The sequence below is a fragment of the Mastomys coucha genome, unplaced genomic scaffold (assembly GCF_008632895.1).
Source record: "Mastomys coucha isolate ucsf_1 unplaced genomic scaffold, UCSF_Mcou_1 pScaffold6, whole genome shotgun sequence".
Taxonomy (NCBI): Eukaryota; Metazoa; Chordata; class Mammalia; order Rodentia; family Muridae; genus Mastomys; species Mastomys coucha.
The window spans coordinates 105,584,099-105,604,252 of record NW_022196912.1 but is presented as its reverse complement, the minus strand read 5'-3'; the positions used below and the strand labels follow the sequence as shown (position 1 = coordinate 105,604,252).

The window sequence follows — 20,154 nt, the reverse complement described above, 5'->3', positions numbered from 1 at the left end:
TTTGTGTTTCCTCTTTAAGGTCTTCTACCTGTTTACTTGTGTTATCTTGCATTTCTTTAAGGGAGTTAGTTTTTTTATGTTCTCCTTAAATTTCTCTATTGTCATCATGAGATGTGATTTTAAACCAGAGTCTTGCTTTTCTGATGTGTTGGGGTATCCAAGGTTCTCTTTGGTAAGAGAGCTGGGTTCTAATGATGCCACATAGTCTTGGTTTCTGTTGCTTATGTTCTTGTGTTTGCCTTTCACCATCTGGTTATCTCCAGTGTTACCTGGTCTTGCTGTCTCTGACTTTGTTTTGTCTCTCCTGCAAGTCTGTGTGTTAGTACTCCTGGGAGACTAGTTTTCTCTGGGACGAATTTGGGTATGGAGAGCTGTGGTTCAGGGTCAGCTCTGGGGTTCAGACAGAGATCAGAAGGATCCTGTCCCCAGCTGATCATTGGTTCCTGTGTCCTATAGCTCTGTGAGGGTTCCTCCTGGGCCAGGAATTTGAAGAGAATTGGTAGTCTAACCTGTGCTTGCAGGAGTGTAAGCACTCCTGGAGACCACCTCTTTCCTGGCAGCATTTGTGAATGTAGCTCTGTAGCACAGGATCAGCTCGGGGCACAGATGGAAAGACCCTAAGACTCCTGTCTCCGGCAACCCCATAGTTCCTGTGTCCTGAGGGTTCCTGTGTCCTGAGGGTTCCTGTGTCCTGAGGGTTCCTATGTCCTGAGGGTTCCTGTGTCCTGAGGGTTCCAAGCTGGTTCCTCTATCTGAGCAGCAGTGGTGGTCCTACCTGCACTCACAGGCCTGTCTGCACTCCTGGGAGGCTTGCTTCATCCTGGCGCTATTTGGAATATGGAGCCCAGTGGCAGAGGATCTGCTGCAGGCAGAGACCTCATTTTCTTCAAATGTGTTGGCTAGTCTTGTTATATTTCTCTACAAGTGTGAATTAGTCATTTCAATCTAGTTTGCAAGCCCTTAAATAAGGTGAGTATTTCTTTTTGGCAATAGGGGATAAAGTTGTAATAGATGCTATTATAAGCTAGACCTTAGCATTTATTCTTCAAATATTTATGTTTATTAGTTTTTCTATTTCCTAACATAACTTAGTTCAAAATTCCTCTTATAGCCTTTTTTCCCCCTGGGAAGTTAGATGTTTGAGAAACAGCTTTTGAACCTAGTTTAGTGTGCTTTGAAGTTTGGAATCACTCTTGATGATCTTTTTCAGTTAAAGGAGGATTTGGAGCAGTCAATAAGCCAACTGAGGAGTCAGCGCTTACGGAGAAGCTCAGGAGGGAGAAGTGTTTCTGTCACCAGCCTGAGTGCAAGTGACCTTGATGGTGGCGCTGTGGCAGGTAAACTCTGCACATGTTTTAAAAGCCTTTTTTTTCTTTTTACATTTCAAAAATATTTTTGAAGTGCATACTGAATAGATTTGATCTTTAGAGAAATTCAGTATGTGTATAAGGTTATAGATCTTCAAAAGCACATATGTATATACTCACAGGATTAGTACGTGCAGTTGTGGGAAGTATAGGGTGTCTTTTTTTAAAGGATCTTTTTTGAGTCTGGGCTTGTTAGCTTATTTTTCTTAGGCTCCGTAGACCGCCTGGAGCTGCCCAAGCTTAGGAACAAGTGAACAAGTGAAGTTTATTTGTGGTATGTTTTCTTCCTGCTCTTGTCCTGGCAGAGTAGTTTTAAAGTTTCTGATTATCAAGTATGCTGTAACGTATGGTAAAAGCATGTGGATTTTAGCCTTCATTTTCAGCTAGTTGCCAATGGTTGTGTTATGTTATTGAACGCTCTGCCTATAATTAATCTCATATTTCCCTGTAGCACCGAGAATCATATTTGAATCACAGAAACACCCACAGTGATGGCAGTGGTTTAGTTGGAGGAATATTGATACCTTGAGTTATAAACACTGCTATTACTCAAATACTGATTAAAGTTGGATACTTACTTATTTTTTATGAAGTCTGTTTTTATTGATTGTTATGCACTGTTTTGGCTTTAGATTAATTGATTTGATATTTGCAAGATTTGATCTTACTAGTGGGATATTATAGGGAGAATTAAAGATTTTAAGTATTTAATAATTATTTTCATGAAAGATAAAATATGTTGCTGCTTTGGACAGTGTTAAGAATTGGATTCTTTGGCAAGTTCTGTTTTCAGGCTAAGTTTTGTTCATTTTATCTGCTTTAAGAACAATGTTGTTGAGGTCTTTATGGCTACAGCATGTTACTTGGGAAGTCAGGCTAAGAGTACTTACATATCTCCTTGTCTGGTCTGTAGGTATTAAGTGAAATTTTATTTGTTCTCATGCAGTGTTTTAATGCCCCTTTTCTTCTTTGCATTGGAAAGAGAGTCTCCGTTTTACACCTACCTCACCTCTGAAGGACTACGATCTACAGGGTATTAAACGAAACAGGTTCAGAACTGGCGTTCGGTTTGTTTCGGAGACAGATGACATGGTCCAGGTACTTTGTAACATTGTGTAGTTTATCTGTCATATCCTGTTTGTATATAAGTTACTGACATTTTAACTTTGTGGATGTATTTTAACTAAGAATTTGATCATCAGTAACTTTGCATAACAGGAGTAAAACATACATATCTAAAGATTCTAAGCTAGCAGCAATATATGACAGAGAACATACAGTATTTGTCTTTGTGGGTTAGAGTTACCTTATTCAGAATGACTATTTTTTTTTCTTTTAAAGCCAAATATATCTTATTTTCAATGTGGAAACACTTCTCTCTTCCTTGAGATTAAGAGGAGTCCCTAGTGCAGACCAGTCCCATGTACCCCTCCTTTATGCCTGTCATTTGCAGTGCCTTCCACCAGGAAGAATATTTCTTACAATTCAGGAATGTATTTTCTGATGATTGAAAGTTTTGCTGGGTTAGATCTTCAAGACATCTGCCCAGGCCCTTGTGGCCTTTAGAGTCTTTGTTGAGAAGTTGGGTGTAATTCTAATAGATTGGTCTTTGAATGTTACTTGGCCTTTATTCCCTTGCAGCTTTTAATATTCTTGCTTTGTTCTGTACATTTAGTGTTTTAGTTATTATGTGGTGGAATGATTTTCTTTTCTGGTTCAATCGACTTGGTGTTCTGTAAGCTTCTTCTACATTTATAAGCATCTCTTTAAGTTTGGGAAATTTTCTTCAATGATTTTGTTGAAAATATTTTCTGGGCCATTGAGCTAGGAATCGTCTTTTATTTCTATTATTCTTAGGTTTGGTCCTTTCATAGTGTTCCAGATTTGTGTCAGATTTGTGTCTTTTTTTATTTAAAATTTTCTTTGACAGATGTATTAATTTCTTCTATTGTATCTTCTAAGCCTGAGATTCTTTCTTCAATCTCCTGTATTCTGTTGGTGATGTTTTTATCTGTATTTTGTGTTCTCTTACCTAGGTTTTCCATCTCCATGATTTCTTCAGTTTGTGTTTTCTTCATTGCTTCTATTTCCATTTTCAGGTCTTGACCCGTTTTATTCATTTTCTTTGCCTGTTTGATTATATTTTCATGTATTTCTTTAAGAGATTTATTAATTTTCTCTTTAAGAGTCTGCCTCTGTCATCTTCATAAGATTGGATTTAAGGTCATATTCTTGTGCTTCAGTTGTTTTAGGATATCCAGGGCTTGCTGTAGTAGGATAGCTGGGCTCTGGTGGTACCATATTGCCTTGGCTGTTGTTGATCTTACACTGCCCTCTAGTCATCTGGGTTTGGGGTTGTTAGAGGTTTTGGAGCTGATTTCTGAGTTTATCTTTGTTAGATAGATTTTTTTTGATGTTTTCCCGTTTGTTTCTGTTTCTTCTCTGGTCTTCTGGCCTGAGTGCCCTGGTCTTCTGGTGACCAGCAAGTCTTCATGTCCAGTAAGGTGTCTGCACTGGGGTTTTTGTGGACTGCGTGATCTCTGAGGCTTTGGGTGTCAACATTGCCTCTGGGGTTCCAAGAACCTATGTGGCCTCTGTGGTTTTGGGTACCTGCTTGGTCTCTGAGGTTTCTAGGATGGGGTGGCCTCCAGTAAGGCAGAAGCCCTTTATCACAGTTGAGGGCTGGAATATGGGGTCCAGGGAAGGGGGTGCTCTTGGTGATTACTGGGCAGGGTTTAAAGAGTGTTAGCAGGTGGTGGGCAATATGTTAGCAGAGGTAGATATGTGTGTTTAAATTGGAGCATATCCCTAGAAGTCAGGAAAATAGTAAGGTGCCATATGTTAGTGGGTGGATCTCAAAGTTAGGTAGAAAGATAGAATGGAGGTGATATGAAGCAAGGAGGGAAATAGTAAAACAGAAAGGGTTAAGTGGATTGAGTTTTGGAAGGGCTGGGTAGTAGAGAGTATAGGGAAGTATAACTAATTCTAAAGACATTTGAAAAAGCCATATAGAAACCTACTACTAGAGAATCTTCCTAAAATATGCACACACACACACACTGTACACACACACACACACATACACACACACACACACACACACACACAGAGTTCAAGGGGAGTCACCTTATAATGGGGCACAATGATCCTTCCAGATTCCATAGGCTATCAAATAAAAAATGGTAAGTGCCAGGTATGGGACACCTCTTTTCCCATTGTTAATCAGTGATATTCTATATTCCCCTACTACCCAACATTATAGACTAGTGCCATTGCTCTTGGCTATGCTTGAGTATTCATGTGGCAAGATAAAAACTGCTGTATTCACAATAGCTGAGAAATGGAGAGCTAGTACTCACTAGTACTCATCTGAAAACTGCCTCTCCTTGGTTAGCTGTGATAGTGCTTGGGAGTCCTATATATCATATCAGGGGAGAAAAATAATCCGTAGCCTTAACCAGCTGTGGACCCTGCCAGTTACAATAACACATGGCCTGGAAAAATGACCTACTGGTGCACCAGTGGCACCAGTGTCAGGGGAGTAATCAAATACTGTCCAGATGGGTTTAAGGGCTGTTCCATAAGATGCAACTCATGTATGCTACTATATACTGAGCCAAAACACATGATGCCTAAGTCATAGGAAAAATGTAATGCTATTATTCGCCTAAATGTACATAGAAATAACTTGTCCTCTTTTCCTGAAAAGTCATACCCTTAAACCCATAGATGAGACCATTCTGTAGCTCTCATCCGAGAAGTTTTGGTTTTCTTCTGTAGTAGATGGTAATGAATACAGAGACCTACAGATGGTCAATGTGCATACAATGAGACTGGAATACTCAGCTTTAAATGGGACATCTACATCATTCCCACCCCTGCCGAGGCTCAGGGATTATTATGGAAGCAGTAGTGGAAAGATTGTAAGAGCCTGAAGTAGTAGGCATCTGCAGCAACAAAGTATTTGGCAAGTAGGACCAGGCTGATGCACATATAAGTTCACAGCAGCTATGACTATATTTGAAAGAGTTATACTAGATCAAGTCAGTCAAATCCAAGCAGAGAAGGGCAAGAGGCTCACGAAACTCCACCAATATCTGACGAGTGTAGGCAGTGTGAGAACTTTCTTCATGAATATAATCCCAGAGAGACTGCACATGCTCCAGAGTCCCAGAGAGACTACATAGCTCTACACACCTGCTCCCACAACATCATGTAGATTCAGTAGGGCTGACAACAAAGCATATGGAGTTGGCAGGGACAAGTGGTGGGGCATAGGGAAGGTGTAGAAGGCAGGGACTGGGAGTGGGTTTGATCCAGGTACATTATATTACATGTATGGAACTTTCAAACAATAAAAGGAATGAAAAAACTGAGTGTCCTAGTTAGAGTTACTGTTGCAGTGATGAAACACCATGACCAAAGCAAGCTGGAAAGAAAAGGGTTTATTTGACTATATGTGTTCATATCTATGTCTGTTATCAAAGGAAGTCAGGGCAGGCAGGGCAGGAACCTGGAGTCAGGAGTTGATGCAGAGGCCATGGAGGGGAGCTTACTGTCTTGCTCCTTATGATTTCCCAGCCTGCTTTCTTATAGAATTCAGGGCCACCAGCCCAAGAATGCTACCACCCATAATGGGGTGAACACTCCCCAACAATCACTAATTAAGAAAATGCCCTCGAGCCAGCCATTATGGAGGATTCTCTCAGCTGAACTTCCTTCCTTTCTGATAACTCTTGCTTGTGTCAAGTTGACCTGAAACTCATACATTGAGTTTAGTTGGACATATTTTTATCATTTCCTGTGCAGGTGGTTTACTCTTCAGAAAGCCCTGCTAAGTTAGCTATTGTTTTGCCAAGTTTGACTAGATATGAACAAATAAGTCAGTTAAACACATTAAAGATAGCCTCTGAAGCACCAAAATGTATTGGTGTCACACGAGGAAAGCAAAATCAGCACTTCCCTTGGGTTGGTCAAGAGCGAGCCACATTTGAATCCTCCACTTCTTTCCCTGTGTCATCTGTCTCTGTAGTTTGTGATTTCCTCTGACACAAACTTAGACATGTCTGGGAAGAGGGCGTCTTAACTGAGAAAATGCCTTCATAAGACTGGCCTATAGACAAGTCTGAAGGCCCCCTACTCACTGTAGGTGGTTCCATCCCTGGGCAGGTGCTCCTAGGTAGTATAAGAAGGTAGGCTGAGCAAGCCATGAGGGGCAAGCGGGTTGGCCATATTTTTTATGCCTGTCAACCAGCAGCTGTCACGGCCTGACTCTCTTTGGACACTGGACTACAAGGTGAAACTTTACTTTTGTTCATGGCCATCAAAACGCTAACTAAATCAGAAAGATACAGCTTCCAAGTATGCTCAAGGTGTGTTTAACTCAATGGTAAGGGCCAGCGAAAGTTCCATTCGCTTTGAATATAAGAGTTATTTCATAAAAGAGTATCTATTGCCTCATTTGTATGATTGATTTACTAATATTAAGTAAGAAACTTGAAAGTGTATTCCCCAAAGTGTCTTGAAGTATTATAGTTTCAGGATTAGTTGCTCAACGATTGTTTCAGCAAACTCATCTCTGGCTGTTGCTTGCTTCAGCATAGTATGAAAAGGGTCACGTGCATTAGGGAACCCCATGTAGGAATTTTCCCATGACTGTATTGTTTTTTGATAAGTATAACTTACAGCTGTAGATTGTAGGATTTAACAGCATAGGGACTGCTGGAACATTACTCATTCAGTGTTCATTTTTTGTCCTTAGCTCCTCTGATTTTGGGACAGTGCTTATGTTAGGACTCAGTAATGAGTGAAACCCTTGCCTTGTCATACAGTTCATATTCTGGATGGGGTAGCTAGGTATTAACTAACTCCATTAGTGTGCCCACAGTATGAATTGAGGTACATATTATCATGGAAAGACACACACGCCATGGGGTGGGATGTGGTGGACATGTGACCTACTCCAGTCCTAGAAGGCTCTGTAGAAAGGCTGACTGAGTGGAGATCTGGAACTGGATGGGGTCATCGAAGCCTAGCTCAGCAAGTGGAAGGCAACACCTGTGGGCAGTTGAAGGTAGGCCACGCTCAGGGTGCACAAGGGTGGTACATTAGTCTGTCTCAGTTTCAAGGAGTCAGTGTGGACCCTGAATTAGGATAGTGTGTTCTAGTGTGAACTGATGACCCTTGGATTAGGCTATCTGGAGTTACAGAGGAGGAGGTATCTATTACATGGATAGAATTGATAGGTTTTGAAGGTTAGATAGCTGCACGGAGAAAGCAGAGATCCTCGGATTCTGTTTTACAAATTGGGAATTTATGACCTCATGACAGTGTTCCGTGTACTCTGTTGGTCATGCATTACCCTTCTCCTTTCTGTTGTTCATCCCTCAGCCTGTTTTCTCAAGGTGATGTCTGGCTCTTCTTGCCTGTGTGTGAGTTAATGCGCCAGTGAGAGTCTATGCTCTGTTTGCATGCGATGTCTTTCTCCCACCTCAGGTTGTCATGTGCTTATTTCCTTGGAGGGAAGTCATTAGTCATTCAGTGAGCATTTATTGAAATAGGTATTTCTTGTTTCTGTAAATCTTTGTAACCAAAAATTATTGTATTTTAAATTATAGCACACACACACACACACACACACATACAGTGTTTATATTAATGTCTGAAGCACAGTAGATTGATGGCCACGTCTTCACCACCCAGGACAATAAACAGACTGCCTTACCCTCCTAAGCCTCTCTTAGGCCTCTTCTCTCAGGAATGGAGGGACCCTGTTCTGACTTTAAAACACTTCTTATCTCAGGAATGGAGGGACCCTGTCCTGACTTTAAAAACAACAACATTTTTTTTTTTAAAGTTTTATGTGTTGGAATGTTTTGTCTGCATGTATATTTGTACAACATGTGCCTGCTTCGTGCCTACAAAGGTCAAAAGATGATGAATGATCCCCTAAAACTGGAATTACAGATGGTTGTGAGTATTTTATGGTTGTTGGAAATTGAACCCATGTCCTCTGGAGGAGCAGCGAGTGCTCTTAACTGCTGAGTCATCTCTCTAGCTCTATCCTGACTTCCATTCATTATTTCTTTACTTTAAAAAAATCTTGGCTCTATTTTATTGCTTGATATCTACCTGCAATTATGTACAAATTGAACACTTCATTATGTTTTACAAATTATGTACAAATTGAATACTTCATTATGTTTTATCCTCCAGCCTTACTAATGTGTAGGTGCTTTGAGGGCATTTGCACTGCTGTATGATTCTCTCAAAGAATACCCATGAAATGGTTTTTTCTGGTTTTGATGGACTGTGGGCTTAAAGTTAGCATTCCTCTTAGGAATAATGTGGCTCCATGCTTTCTTATATGTGGTTCCTCACGGGTGGATAATAGTGTCTTGGCAGGTGATGTTGGCCAACTCGGCATGTGGGCTGGTGTGGTGATGAGTTATTGTAACACAGCATGCTCGTTTGCTATGGTTAGTTCTGCACTCCAGTGATGAGATTGACAGCAGTGACAGAATTTGTAGTTCTGAAATAAGTCACACCACCAGTGAAATTGCTATGTGGGGAGAGTGTGATGGTCACTGGAGGACTAGCCTTTGAAAGACGAATGACAAGCATTTATCATTAATGATTATTGTCACTAGTGATCATGAATGGTAATGGCATTTGGTTATTTTTGTTGATGAGACTTCTTAGTCCTATAGATTCTTTCTGGAAGAGCGAGCAGATCCCCAGAGACTGACTGTGCTTTGCTTTGCAGCTCCATACTTTTCATCAGTCCCTCCGCGACCTCAGTAGTGAACAAGTTCGGCTTGGAGATGATTTCAACAGAGAGCTTTTAAGAAGAAGCCGGTAAACTCGGGACAGGGCTTCTTGGGAGGCATGAATTATCAAGAGAATAAATTCATTTCTGTAATTGACATGTGCACAGAGATTAAGAAAATGATGTGCTTTTATATGACTATTTTATATATGTGTGTACATGCGCGGTCCTCTATGTGCAGATGCATGTGCATGTGTGTGCAAAGGAGATGGCTGCTCAAGCTTGGGTATTATTAGGAGCCCTCAGCCCTTTTCTTTAAAAGGCTATATATGTGTGTATGCCCCTGAGTGTGTATATCTTGTCTGTCTGTCTGTCTGACTGTGTGTCTGTGTTGTGTGTGTGTGTCTGGAGGCCAAAAGAAGTGCCTGGTCTCCTGGATCTGGAGTTATAGGCAGTCATGAGTGGCTTGTTCTTCTGCAAGAGCAGCAAATGCTCTTAACCACAGAACTGTCTCTTTATCCCTGTACCATGATTTTTGAGATAGAGTCTCAAAGAAAATCTCTGGGACCTGATGCTCACTGATTAGGGTAGGATGCTTCTCTAGTCGTTTCTAAGTGTTGTTCTGTCTTTACCTGCCGACTGCTAGGATGGCAAGCACATGCTACCACAGCCAGCTTTTGACATGGGTGCTAGGGCGTGAAAACATGTCCTCATGGTTGTGTGACTAGCATTTTAGCAACTGAGCTATGCTGTCAGTCTCTAATATTTATTAATAGGACAGTTCAAAGCTTTGCGAATTTATGGTTTATCATGACTCATTGATTTTTGCTGCAGTGAGCTGAAACCCTAGCTGTCAGACATATCAAGCATAGTCTATAAAGCTTACCTGAAATTAGAAGAGGGGGCAGGAAAGTTAGTAGTAAGAAGGAAGCAGACTTTAGGTTTCTAAAACATGGTTTCTTCATAGAATGCTGATGTCATGGTGAGACACAGGAGAGCTGTTAGCAAAGAGGAGAGACAGGGGACAGACACACAGACAGATGCAGCCATAGAGACTGATGGTTTATATACTAACTTTAAGCAGTTCAGGGAAAAAAAAATAGAACATGAAACTTGTTTGTTTGTAGACAAGCCATTTAGAATCTGATTTCTTAGTTTACTTGCTAACTTTGAAAGCGTTTCCTTTGACCTTTTGACAGTTTTGTAGAGTTTCCAAAAGCTGTTACTAATATATAAAATTTTCTCATTCTCTTTTATTTTCTTCACCAACAGTAACAAGTGTTTCATTTTGAAGGTCTTTTTTTTTTTTTTTTTAAGAGACTAAGGTTTTTATATTTTCTTAAGGGTTATATTTTAGAGCTGTTGGCAGGGTCCAAATTCAAATGTAGGCAGTATGGTCCCAGAGCCTCTGCTTTTCACCTCATGCAGTATAATGTGGTTTAAGGTCATTTCACACTGAGCTGATGGGGATGAAGCATTTAGATTACTGACTGTTGAGCTTAATTACTGCTAAGGCAGAGAACTTAATGCTTGCATTTCTCTTGGCAAGGTGATAAAATTAGCAAAAATCAATCATTCTTCTTAACCTGGAATGATTTTCCTACGTAGAGCTTTTACGTTTGGAGCAAGGACATAGACAATGCTCTGGGTACATGAGTTTGAGAAGTAGATCCTGGAGAAGATACAGGGATGAGTTAGTTGATTGGTTCTGTGGTCACAAGTAAGTGCAATTTTGTTCTGTGGCTCTCCTGACCTATAGACTGTACCATTTGAGAAGCGTCTGCTATTTGGAGGCACAGGAAAGCAGAGAAATCTCAAGTAGGAATCAAATATATTTATTTATTTGTGAAAAGAGATGACATTGCATTGTAGATGAGTAAAACTGAATACTTTGCTTGTACCACAAATTATATTCATGTTTCTGATTATACTGGATAGGAAATAATTTGATTTAGAACTGTTGCTATTTTCTCTTCTTTTCTATCCTTCTTCCTTTGTTTCTTCCTTCCTTCCTTTCTTTCTCTCTCTCCCTCTTTCTTTCTTTTCTTCCTTTCCTTCCTTTCTTTCTTTCTTTCTTTCTTTCTTTCTTTCTTTCTTTCTTTCTTTCTTTCTTTCTTTCTTTCTTTTTGAGACAGGGTATTGCTATGTAGTCCTGGATGTCCTAGAACTCACTACGTAGACTAGGTGGTCCATGAACTTACAAAGCTCCACCTGCCTCTGCTTCCCAAGTGAGGGAGTTAAAGGTGTGTACTACCACATTGGCTTAATTTTTTGCCTTTTGATATGTCACAAATATGTTGAGTTATGAAAGCACAGGGAAATTAGCTTTTAGAAAGGACTAAATTAGATACCATATAGAGAATTGATTTGAGGAATGTGAATTGGAAATCTATTGTATTTGTGTGTGGCTTGACCAGAGATATGACAAGAGATTGAAGGACAGAAGTCTGTTTCGGAATGTGTTTTTGGAGACCAAAGAGTCAGGATTTGCAAAACAACCCTGAGATTCCACCTTACACCAGTCAGATTGTCTAAGATAAAAAACTCAGGTGACAGCAGATGCTGGAGAGGTTGTGGAGAAAGAGGAACACTCCTTCATTGCTGATGGGATTGCAAGCAGGTACAACTACTCTGGAAATGTTTGGTGCTTCCTCCAGAAATTGGACATAGTTCTACCAGAGGACCCAGCTATAGCACTCCTAGGCATATAACCAGAAGATGCTCCAACATGTAATAAAGGACACATGCTTCACTATGTTCATAGCAGCCTTATTTATAATAGCCAGAAACTGGAAACAACCCAGATGTCCCTCAACAGAGGAATGGATACAGGAATTGTGGTACATCTACATAATGGAGTACTACTCAGCTATTAAAAACAATGAATTTATGAAATTCTTAGGGAAATAGATGGATCTGGAGAAGATCATCCTGAGTGAGGTAACCCAATCACAAAGAACACACACAAAGAACACACACCGATAAGTGGTTATTAGCACAGAACTTCGGAATACAAGAAGAATAACCCACAAACCACAAGGAACTCAAGAATAAGGAAGACCAAAATGTGGACATTTCATTCCTTCTTAAAAGGGGGAACAAAATACCCATAGAAGGAGTTGCAGAGCCTAACTATGGAGCAGAGACTGAAGGAAGGACAAGCCAGCCTTATATAGCTGTCTCCTGAGAGGCTCTGACAGTACCTGACTAATACAGATGTAGAGGCTCACAGCCATCCATTGAACTGAGTACAGGATCCCCAATGAAGGAGTTAGAGAAAGGACCAATGGAGCTGAAGGGTTTGCAGCCCCTTAGGACGAACAGCAATATGAACTAACTAGTACCTCAGAGCTCCCAGGGACTCATCCACCAACCAAGGACTATACATGGTGGGACTGATTGTTCTGGCAGCATGTGTATAGTAGAGGATTGCAAAGTCAACATCAATGGGAGGAGGGGACCTTGGCCCTGTGAAGGTTCTGTGCCCCAGTGTAGGGGAATGCCAGGGCCAGAAAGTGGGAGAGGGCGGGGTGGCAGGCATGGGGAGGTGGGAGGCAACAGAGGGGCTTGTTCTTTTTTTTTTTTTTTGAGGGGAAACTGGGAAAGGAGAAATCATATGACATGTAAATAAGGAAAATATCTAATTAAAAGAAAAGAAAAAAAGGAGAGAAACAGAAAAAAAAAGAGTCAGGAATTGGTAATGGATTGCATATGAAGGATGTATATCAAGGGCAACTCACAGATTTCCAGTCGAGGAACTTAGAAAACAGCCAATCTCCTTTATGATTTACGGACGATTGCTCGAGGAAGCTGAGACATAGAAATCAGGGGCTTTCTCCAATACATTTGATCTGTAATGCCTGTGAGATTTTCAAGTGGAAATGTAAAATAGTTAATCCTTGGGCTAAAAGAAAGAAAAGTGTTAGTAGATATCTGAGTTTCAAGAGTACTTGCCATATACAAGTGCTGTGGTAATGGATGACGTAAAGAGAAGGACTATAGAGGACAGAGCTGAGTCCTGAAGTGGTCAGCCATGGGGACCTGGCTGGAGGAAGGTCAGACATGAGATTCGGGAAACCCAGGAGAGTGTGGGGATCTAAAGTCAAGAGGCAGGAAAAGGAACACATTTACTTCTAAAGATTCACAGCTCAGAACACTTAGCTCTTAAGGTGCCCCTGCCAGGGGCCTTCTGGGGTTGGGGTAGGAGTGGGGCTAAGGAAAAGGCAAGGGGAGGGGTGGGGTGAGTCAGATGCAATGGGTAGGGAATCTCCCAGCTTCACAGAACAAAGACAGACAAATGATTATCCAAGTGGAACAGATAATGTATTTGATCTTTCATTACATGTCCAGGGTTACAAGTTCAGTTACAATTAGAAAATACAGACAGAACAGATTTTATTCTTATTATCACCCCTATAACTCCAATTTAAAGCATCTAAAAAATGTCTCCTCCAAAGTAAATGAATTTATTTCATGATAGCTTTTAGGCTGGCAGTGTTGGCAGACAAACAAACAAAATGCCTAAACCAGTCTTTTTATGACTAGCAAATACTAATACCTAACTCCTTATACCATATTGTTTCATCCTCTATGCTATAAAATAGGAAAAGTTTTAGTCAACCTATGTTATTTACTGAGTTCTATTCCTCCCTATACCCTGTACCATCCCTATCTTTAAGCTACACTTTCAGAGAGTACCCTCTAGGGTATTGTAGGGGGAGGCTGTGAATCTGCAACCTCTGGCCAGTCAGAGTTTGTTATTGTCTCTGTTTACCCTGCACCAACTATACTGTTAGAGCCTGCTCAGGGGCAGATACCCCAAGAAGATTCCTGGAGTCAAGTTCTCATCTAGCTATGTGCTTATCTGTGCTTAATCTCTAGGGCACTAGGCAGACTTCTAAACAGAGCCAGATAAAGTTAATTTTAGGATACTAGAAAGACTCAAATGTAAATTGTCTTGGGAAAAGACACAAAATGAATCAATGCAGAAAGTCCCTCAACATGCAGAGACCAAAATGCAAAGTTAGAGAGACAGAAGGACCGCCGTTGTAGCAGTCGGCTCAGCTTTGCTGGGACTGTGTCAAGGAGCTGTGCTGGCTTCATGACTGTTTCCAGTGGATATGCCATACTGCTCTCTGAGAAATTATCTAATTATAAATTATATGAATACAATAATGTTATCACTAAGAGGAAGATGCAGTCAGAAGTAGTAATGTGTACTGTGAAAAACAGCAGCTAAAATGGTATGTTCTCAGATTATTGAGCTATTACAAAAGCGTTGGGTAGCCAGGGGAGCATTACAAGGATGGTTGCTTTCCTGTACGCCAGTAGTAAGTAGTTGTAAAGTATAAAAAATGAAGCAAAATAAGAGTTAGTAAAGCTATCCTAAGAATCCAGTGAGAATAACCCCTGTATGACAGTCACATAGCAAGCTTGCAGGTACAGCCAAGCTAGAGTAAGAGAGTAAGTGGCTTCTGAGAACAGTATTGCCAAGGGGATGGGACTAGATTATATACATATACATGTATATGGTATATATATATACATATATATATGTATATATATATATGTATATATACCATATGTATATATATATATATATATGTATATATATATATGTATACCAAGTGGTAATGAGAATTAGGGGAAATAGTAGCCCCAGAGTGGCAATCTAGGTGTGAGGCTGACTGAAGTGTGAGATGGAAGGTGAGTAGTAGAACTCCAGTCTACTAAGAATGACAAGCTCCCACATGGCATGCATGCTGTAAAATCACACAGACAGCCAGGCGAAGAGTGCACAGCGGCAGTGAACATGACCAGTACTGCAGGGGAGTTAGCGAGCTAGATACTTCAGAACAAGGCGTCATTTGAAAGTAGTTGATTAGAAATGTGATGGCAACAAGCTAAAGGATGAAGAATGGAAAGGTATTTGGCTGCTGGTTGGGAGTCCCTCCAAAGGCAGTAGGGTGTATGGGAGGAAGGCTTTGCTTGCAGTCTTTTTAGACTCTGATTGCTGATGCACTACTTTGATGTACTGTTAAGGATGGCGTTTGTATAGTTCAAGTGGGGTATGAGATGAAAAGTTTTATTTTCCCTTGGGTTTTTAGAACTGTTTGTTTCTTCCTAATTTGAAGCCTGGCTGCTAGAGGAATCCATGAAGTGTTGATGCTTAAAGATGGAGTCCCAGCTCCACAGCTTCAGCCTTGTGTTGGAATTTGTAGAAGTACACATTCATAGGCACTATCCCTGATTTTCTGATTCAGAAATTTTGTGGGTCCCACAAATAACAATTACCGTGAGGGATGGGGGTTTAGCTGAGTGTTAAAGCACTTGCCTAGGAAGTACAAGGCCCTGGGCTTAATTCCCAGTTCAAGACAATGTAACGCCAATAAAAAACAGTGTAACTTTAAAACGATTGATTAATTAACTTGAAACCTGTTTCTACCCTTTGCTTAGGTCTGATGCTGAAACCAAAAGGGTGTTAGAAGAACTGACTGAAAAGCTTAATCAAACCCAGAAACCAGATGTGGTGAGGAGTCTTCTTCTTTGTAAAGCTTTATTCATAAGCTGTGAGTGGTGATTGCACTTGTGATTCCAGTACTTAGGCTGTGGCAGAGGACCACAAGTTTGAAGCCAGTCTGGATAGTGTAGCGGTTCTAGATTGGTCTGAATACACACAATACAGTGCTAAAAATACAAAGGCCAAACCAAACTCCCGAACCAAAGTTTATTTCTACTTGTAGATAAATGGGAGGATGGCAGCCGGGCTGGTCAGAATCTGATAACACTTCAGCAAAGGAACTTTTTGGGTACAATATGTCATTCTATTAAAAAATATGTTCTTGAGTCTCTTATTTGTGTATTTAATGAATTTAAGTTTGAAATCTGGTAATAGTTGTAGATATCAGGTAGAAATGATTTCTAAATTTTGAAATTGTGGAATTTTTAATGAATATTTCAAAGAAATTTTGGAGTTCTGATCAGTGGCTCCTCCGCAGGTTTTGTTAAGCTTTTGAGATGCTTTGTGTAGTGCTGTGCAGCTGTAAAAGTGGCTCAGACCATCCGTGACTGTAGTTAACATTGCTATGGGGCCAGCCTTGTTCACTATGACAGGAAGTCACCGTTGTCAGCGTGACTGGATTCAGAAGCTCCTGAAGATTAGAGAGGCATACCTTGCCTGGACAAATGATTATCCAAGTGGAACAGATAATGTGTTTGATTTTTTATTACATGTTCAGGGTTACAAGTTCAGGTACAATTAGAAACTACAGACAGAACAGACCAGGTTGTTCCTGCGAGGATTAGCTGGAGGGAGAGCCTTTCCTTGAATGTGGGTGAGACCGTGCAGCAGGCTGGGGCCTAGACAGAATGGAAGGGGAGAAAAGAGAAAGCCAGCAAGGTCCCGCGCCCTCCTTTCTCTGTTTTTTGACTGCTATGATGGGAGCTGTTCTGCTCTGCCATTGTCTTCTCTGTTGTATTGCACCTTCTGAAAGTGTGAGAAGTCCTCCTTCCTTAAGCTGGGCTACCAGGTCTTTGGTAACAGTGACAAGAAGCATAGTAAATATACTCTTTAGTTTAATGTGGTGAGATTTTTAAATTTTCTAATGACCAAGTTTTATTTTTCATGTATTTCTTTATTCTTTTTTTTTTTTTTTTTTTTTTTTTTTTTTTTTTTTTTTTTTTTTTTTTTTTTTTTTTTTTTTTTTTGGTTTTTCGAGACAGGGTTTCTCTGTGTAGCCCTGGCTCTCCTGGGACTCACTGTGTAGACCAGGCTGGCCTTGAACTCAGAAATCCGCCTGCCTCTGCCTCCCTAGTGCTGGGATTAAAGGCGTGCGCCACCACTGCCCGGCCTTATTTCTTTATTCTTGAGTCTAGTTTAGCCTGGGCTACATATTGAGACCCAGTTTTAAAAACATCAGACAAAACAAATCATTTGTTCCCCTGCTTCAGTTTATTTTTTATTTTTTGAGAAAAATATTAATAGAAAATGTTACTCAAGTGTTAACAAACTTGTCAGCTCAGGGAACAGCTTTCACTCCTCACACTTTGGTTTTCCAAGATAAAAAAAAGTTAATATGATTTTTTTTCTCCTGGAATAATTTATTCAAATTTAAGTTTCTAGTTTAAGCAGACTGCATTTCTTCAGTTGTGCTTAGAGGTCCCTGTAGACAGGTAGAGTTCATCTTGAAGTCTGCCTGGAGTAGCTGTGCCTGCCAAGAGATGGTGGCTGCTCAGTGAAATGCACCCATCTCAACAGCAGGAATTCTTGCTGTTTCACCTACCTTTCCCCTCTGGTGTTAATTGTTTTTTTTCTTTTTTGAGAAGATCCAGAGGGGGAAAACCCTTAGTACCTGTTTTCTGTCATGGTAAACGAACTGTTAAGACTTGGGAGTAGGTATGCGACCTAGGTAGGGGTACTTACATTTTCACATGAAGTCTTAGATTTTTTTCCCCAGGTGTATCAAATTTACCATCAGTTGAAGTTTTATCCATTTAAAATGTTTAAAACATCCCATACTTTAATTCTTGGTTATTTCTGGGGCTGACAACATGACTTCGTGGCTCCAAGCACTTGCCATGGAAACCAGAGTTCCATACCAGAACCCACCTTAGACAGAGGAAGCCAATTCTAGAAGGTTGTCTTCTGACCTCCACGGGTGCACCAGGGCCTGCCCGTGTATACACACATAGACACACACGCACACACACACCGCACGAATAATGATAATGATAGTAATAATAACAATAATCATAGATTGAGCTTTTTGAAAAAAAGTCTCCTTTGTTTGAACACACTGACTTAGTTAACTGAACAGTTATGCAGCAGGAAAGCAAATTATTGTCTGATTGACACATACCTCAGTGTGAGCTGAGTGTAGACATGTATAATGTGGCTTTAATGTATCCAATTCTTTTTGTAAATTCTAGAATGGAGCTTATCACATGGTAGGACTTCTAAAGCTTTACCATGTTCTTTAAGGTTTTTAAACATTGTAGTTAAAATGAGCATCTAGAAAGGTCTGTGTGGCATGGTGGTTTTGATGAATTACCACAGCTTAGCATATCCTTTGCCTACCCCCAAGATCTGGACATGGCACATTTTCAGTGTCCTTAGGAAGCTCCTCCTGGTCCCTCCCCATCTGCAGCTCTCCAGTCCTTTCTAAGGTCACTGCTGCCTGCACTTTCCATGCCGTATGTTAGCTCTTTCTGTTGTTCACTCTTATCTAGCAGAGCCACACTGGGCTTGCTTCATTGGCTCCTTTTGCTGTTGCTTATGGCTGTGCTGGATCTGGGCATTGTTTCAATTCGTGACCATTTACTTTTGAGTACTGCATAGCTACATTGCAATACATTTTTTTTTTTTAAACATCCCAAGATGGACATTTGTATTCATTTAGAGTTTTGGCTGTTAGAGATAAATACAGTTTGTCACAGCTATGGTTACTTTCTTGTTCATGTGTGTGCATTTTGGTTGGTACATCCATAACATGGAGTGCATTTATTAGGTACTTTCAAGTTTAGTAGACACCAGTAAATAGCTTTCTGAGATGGTGACACTAACTTGTCGGTCCCCATGATGGTTTGGGACATTGTGTGGCTCCATGTTTCCAGCACTGGCCAACTAGGCACTATGACAGGAGTCTTGTTGTCTTACTATGGCTTGCTTTTGCGTTTTCTTTATCTCATTTTTGTATGTTTTGTGGGCTCTTGAAGATTTTTTGCTAACGAAATACCAGATTATATTTTTTGTTCAACTTTCTATTGAGTTAAGCTTGTTTTGTTATTCTGTGGGTCTTTAATGAACCTGGAGTTTACTGTTTCTTGGTTATATTAACAGCCATCAAGCCCACCCGTCCTCTGATCCTTCTCCCCCATAGCCACACTTGATTTTTTGTGTGGGTTTTTGGGGACTTTAGAATTCAGGTCCTCATACTTGCTTACTTAGTGAGTTCCCAGTCCCACTGACCCATTTCCATAGTCCCTGTAAGCAGGGACTACACCCAGATATGTCTGCTATTCTGCTGAGCTCCTCACACCTGAGTGAGCCATGGTCCTGTCCCTTTACATCATAATGCTGTTCTTTTTGAAAGCATTGCATAGTTGTTGGTTTGAAGTTTGGATGCTGGTAGTGCACATTTTCTTAAGTTTCTTCTGTAGGGTAAGATATCTAAAGTGAGCAGTTATCTTTTCATTTGAGTTATACCCACAAAGCAGTCAAATTGCCAAATATTGTCTTCCACATATTTTAGGGCTTTAGGGTATACCAAAATGTAAGAGTATAATGATTTACAACAGTGAGAGGAGGTCTATTTAAGTATCATCATTGCCATCCATCAGGAACTCAGTCTAAGCCAGATAGATACAGCTGGTGTCACAAAAGCAGTTACCCAGCCAAACAGTGTGCCCCTCCATTAAGGTAGAGTCCTCTTTTAGTACAGAAAGTTTGAAATGTCTGATCGTGTACTTAACTGCCAGCTCTTATCAGGTTATATTACCATAGTTTGTTTCTGCACTGTGCTGTTAAATAAGGTTTTCTGGTATGTAAAGGCTTGAGTAAAGGTTTCACTAACCTCACTTGGTATGCACTCCTGATTAAAAGTAGCAGTCTTAATCAAAGCTTAGAACAATATTATTGAATTTTAGCAGGTCTTCTGAAGATCACATGCTGTTTATGTAAAGCTTAATTTAGATTTTGTGACTCATTTATTCCAGCCAAAGTTGACGTTTACAGTATAGAACTGTTTGACAAATTGTGCCATATCTGTGAATTCAGGATGGCATACTGTCAGAGAAGATGCAGTTTTGTTCCATGAGCGTTAAACCTCACAGAAGCTGCAGCTGTTCTCCCCTCTAGAGTTAAGTTTAAATAGAATTGCCAGCGCCATGCAGGTTTACCGTGCGGAATTTCAATACTGAATACATCCATGAGAGAAGATAAACGAGAGCCTCTGACTCCCACCAGTTTCACTTTCTGGTGGTGCTCGTTGTTAATCACATTTATTGTATGTTATTCTGAGG

The 20,154-nt window shown here is 40.4% G+C and overlaps 1 protein-coding gene and 1 long non-coding RNA gene across 6 annotated transcripts in view; one reads left to right on the top strand and one right to left on the bottom strand.

Annotated features, from left to right (window-relative positions):
- LOC116080448 overlaps positions 1–17,717 on the bottom strand; it is a 57,397-nt gene extending 39,680 nt beyond the window's left edge. For both annotated transcript variants that reach the window (XR_004114435.1, XR_004114434.1), the window contains exons 1-2: positions 17,558–17,717; positions 12,876–12,995 (exon numbers count right to left, since the gene is read on the bottom strand). This is a non-coding gene — a long non-coding RNA (uncharacterized LOC116080448). The remainder of the gene's footprint in view (positions 1–12,875; positions 12,996–17,557) is intronic.
- The window catches only part of Cep128 (centrosomal protein 128), a 389,783-nt gene that overhangs the window by 39,213 nt on the left and 330,416 nt on the right, over positions 1–20,154 (top strand). For all 4 annotated transcript variants that reach the window (XR_004114433.1, XR_004114432.1, XM_031356808.1 and 1 more), the window contains exons 6-9: positions 1,211–1,337; positions 2,350–2,465; positions 9,133–9,224; positions 15,592–15,664. Coding sequence is in view for 2 of the 4 variants with exons in the window: in XM_031356808.1 (XP_031212668.1) it covers positions 1,211–1,337; positions 2,350–2,465; positions 9,133–9,224; positions 15,592–15,664 (408 nt within the window). In the remaining 2 variants the exon portion in view is untranslated. The remainder of the gene's footprint in view (positions 1–1,210; positions 1,338–2,349; positions 2,466–9,132; positions 9,225–15,591; positions 15,665–20,154) is intronic.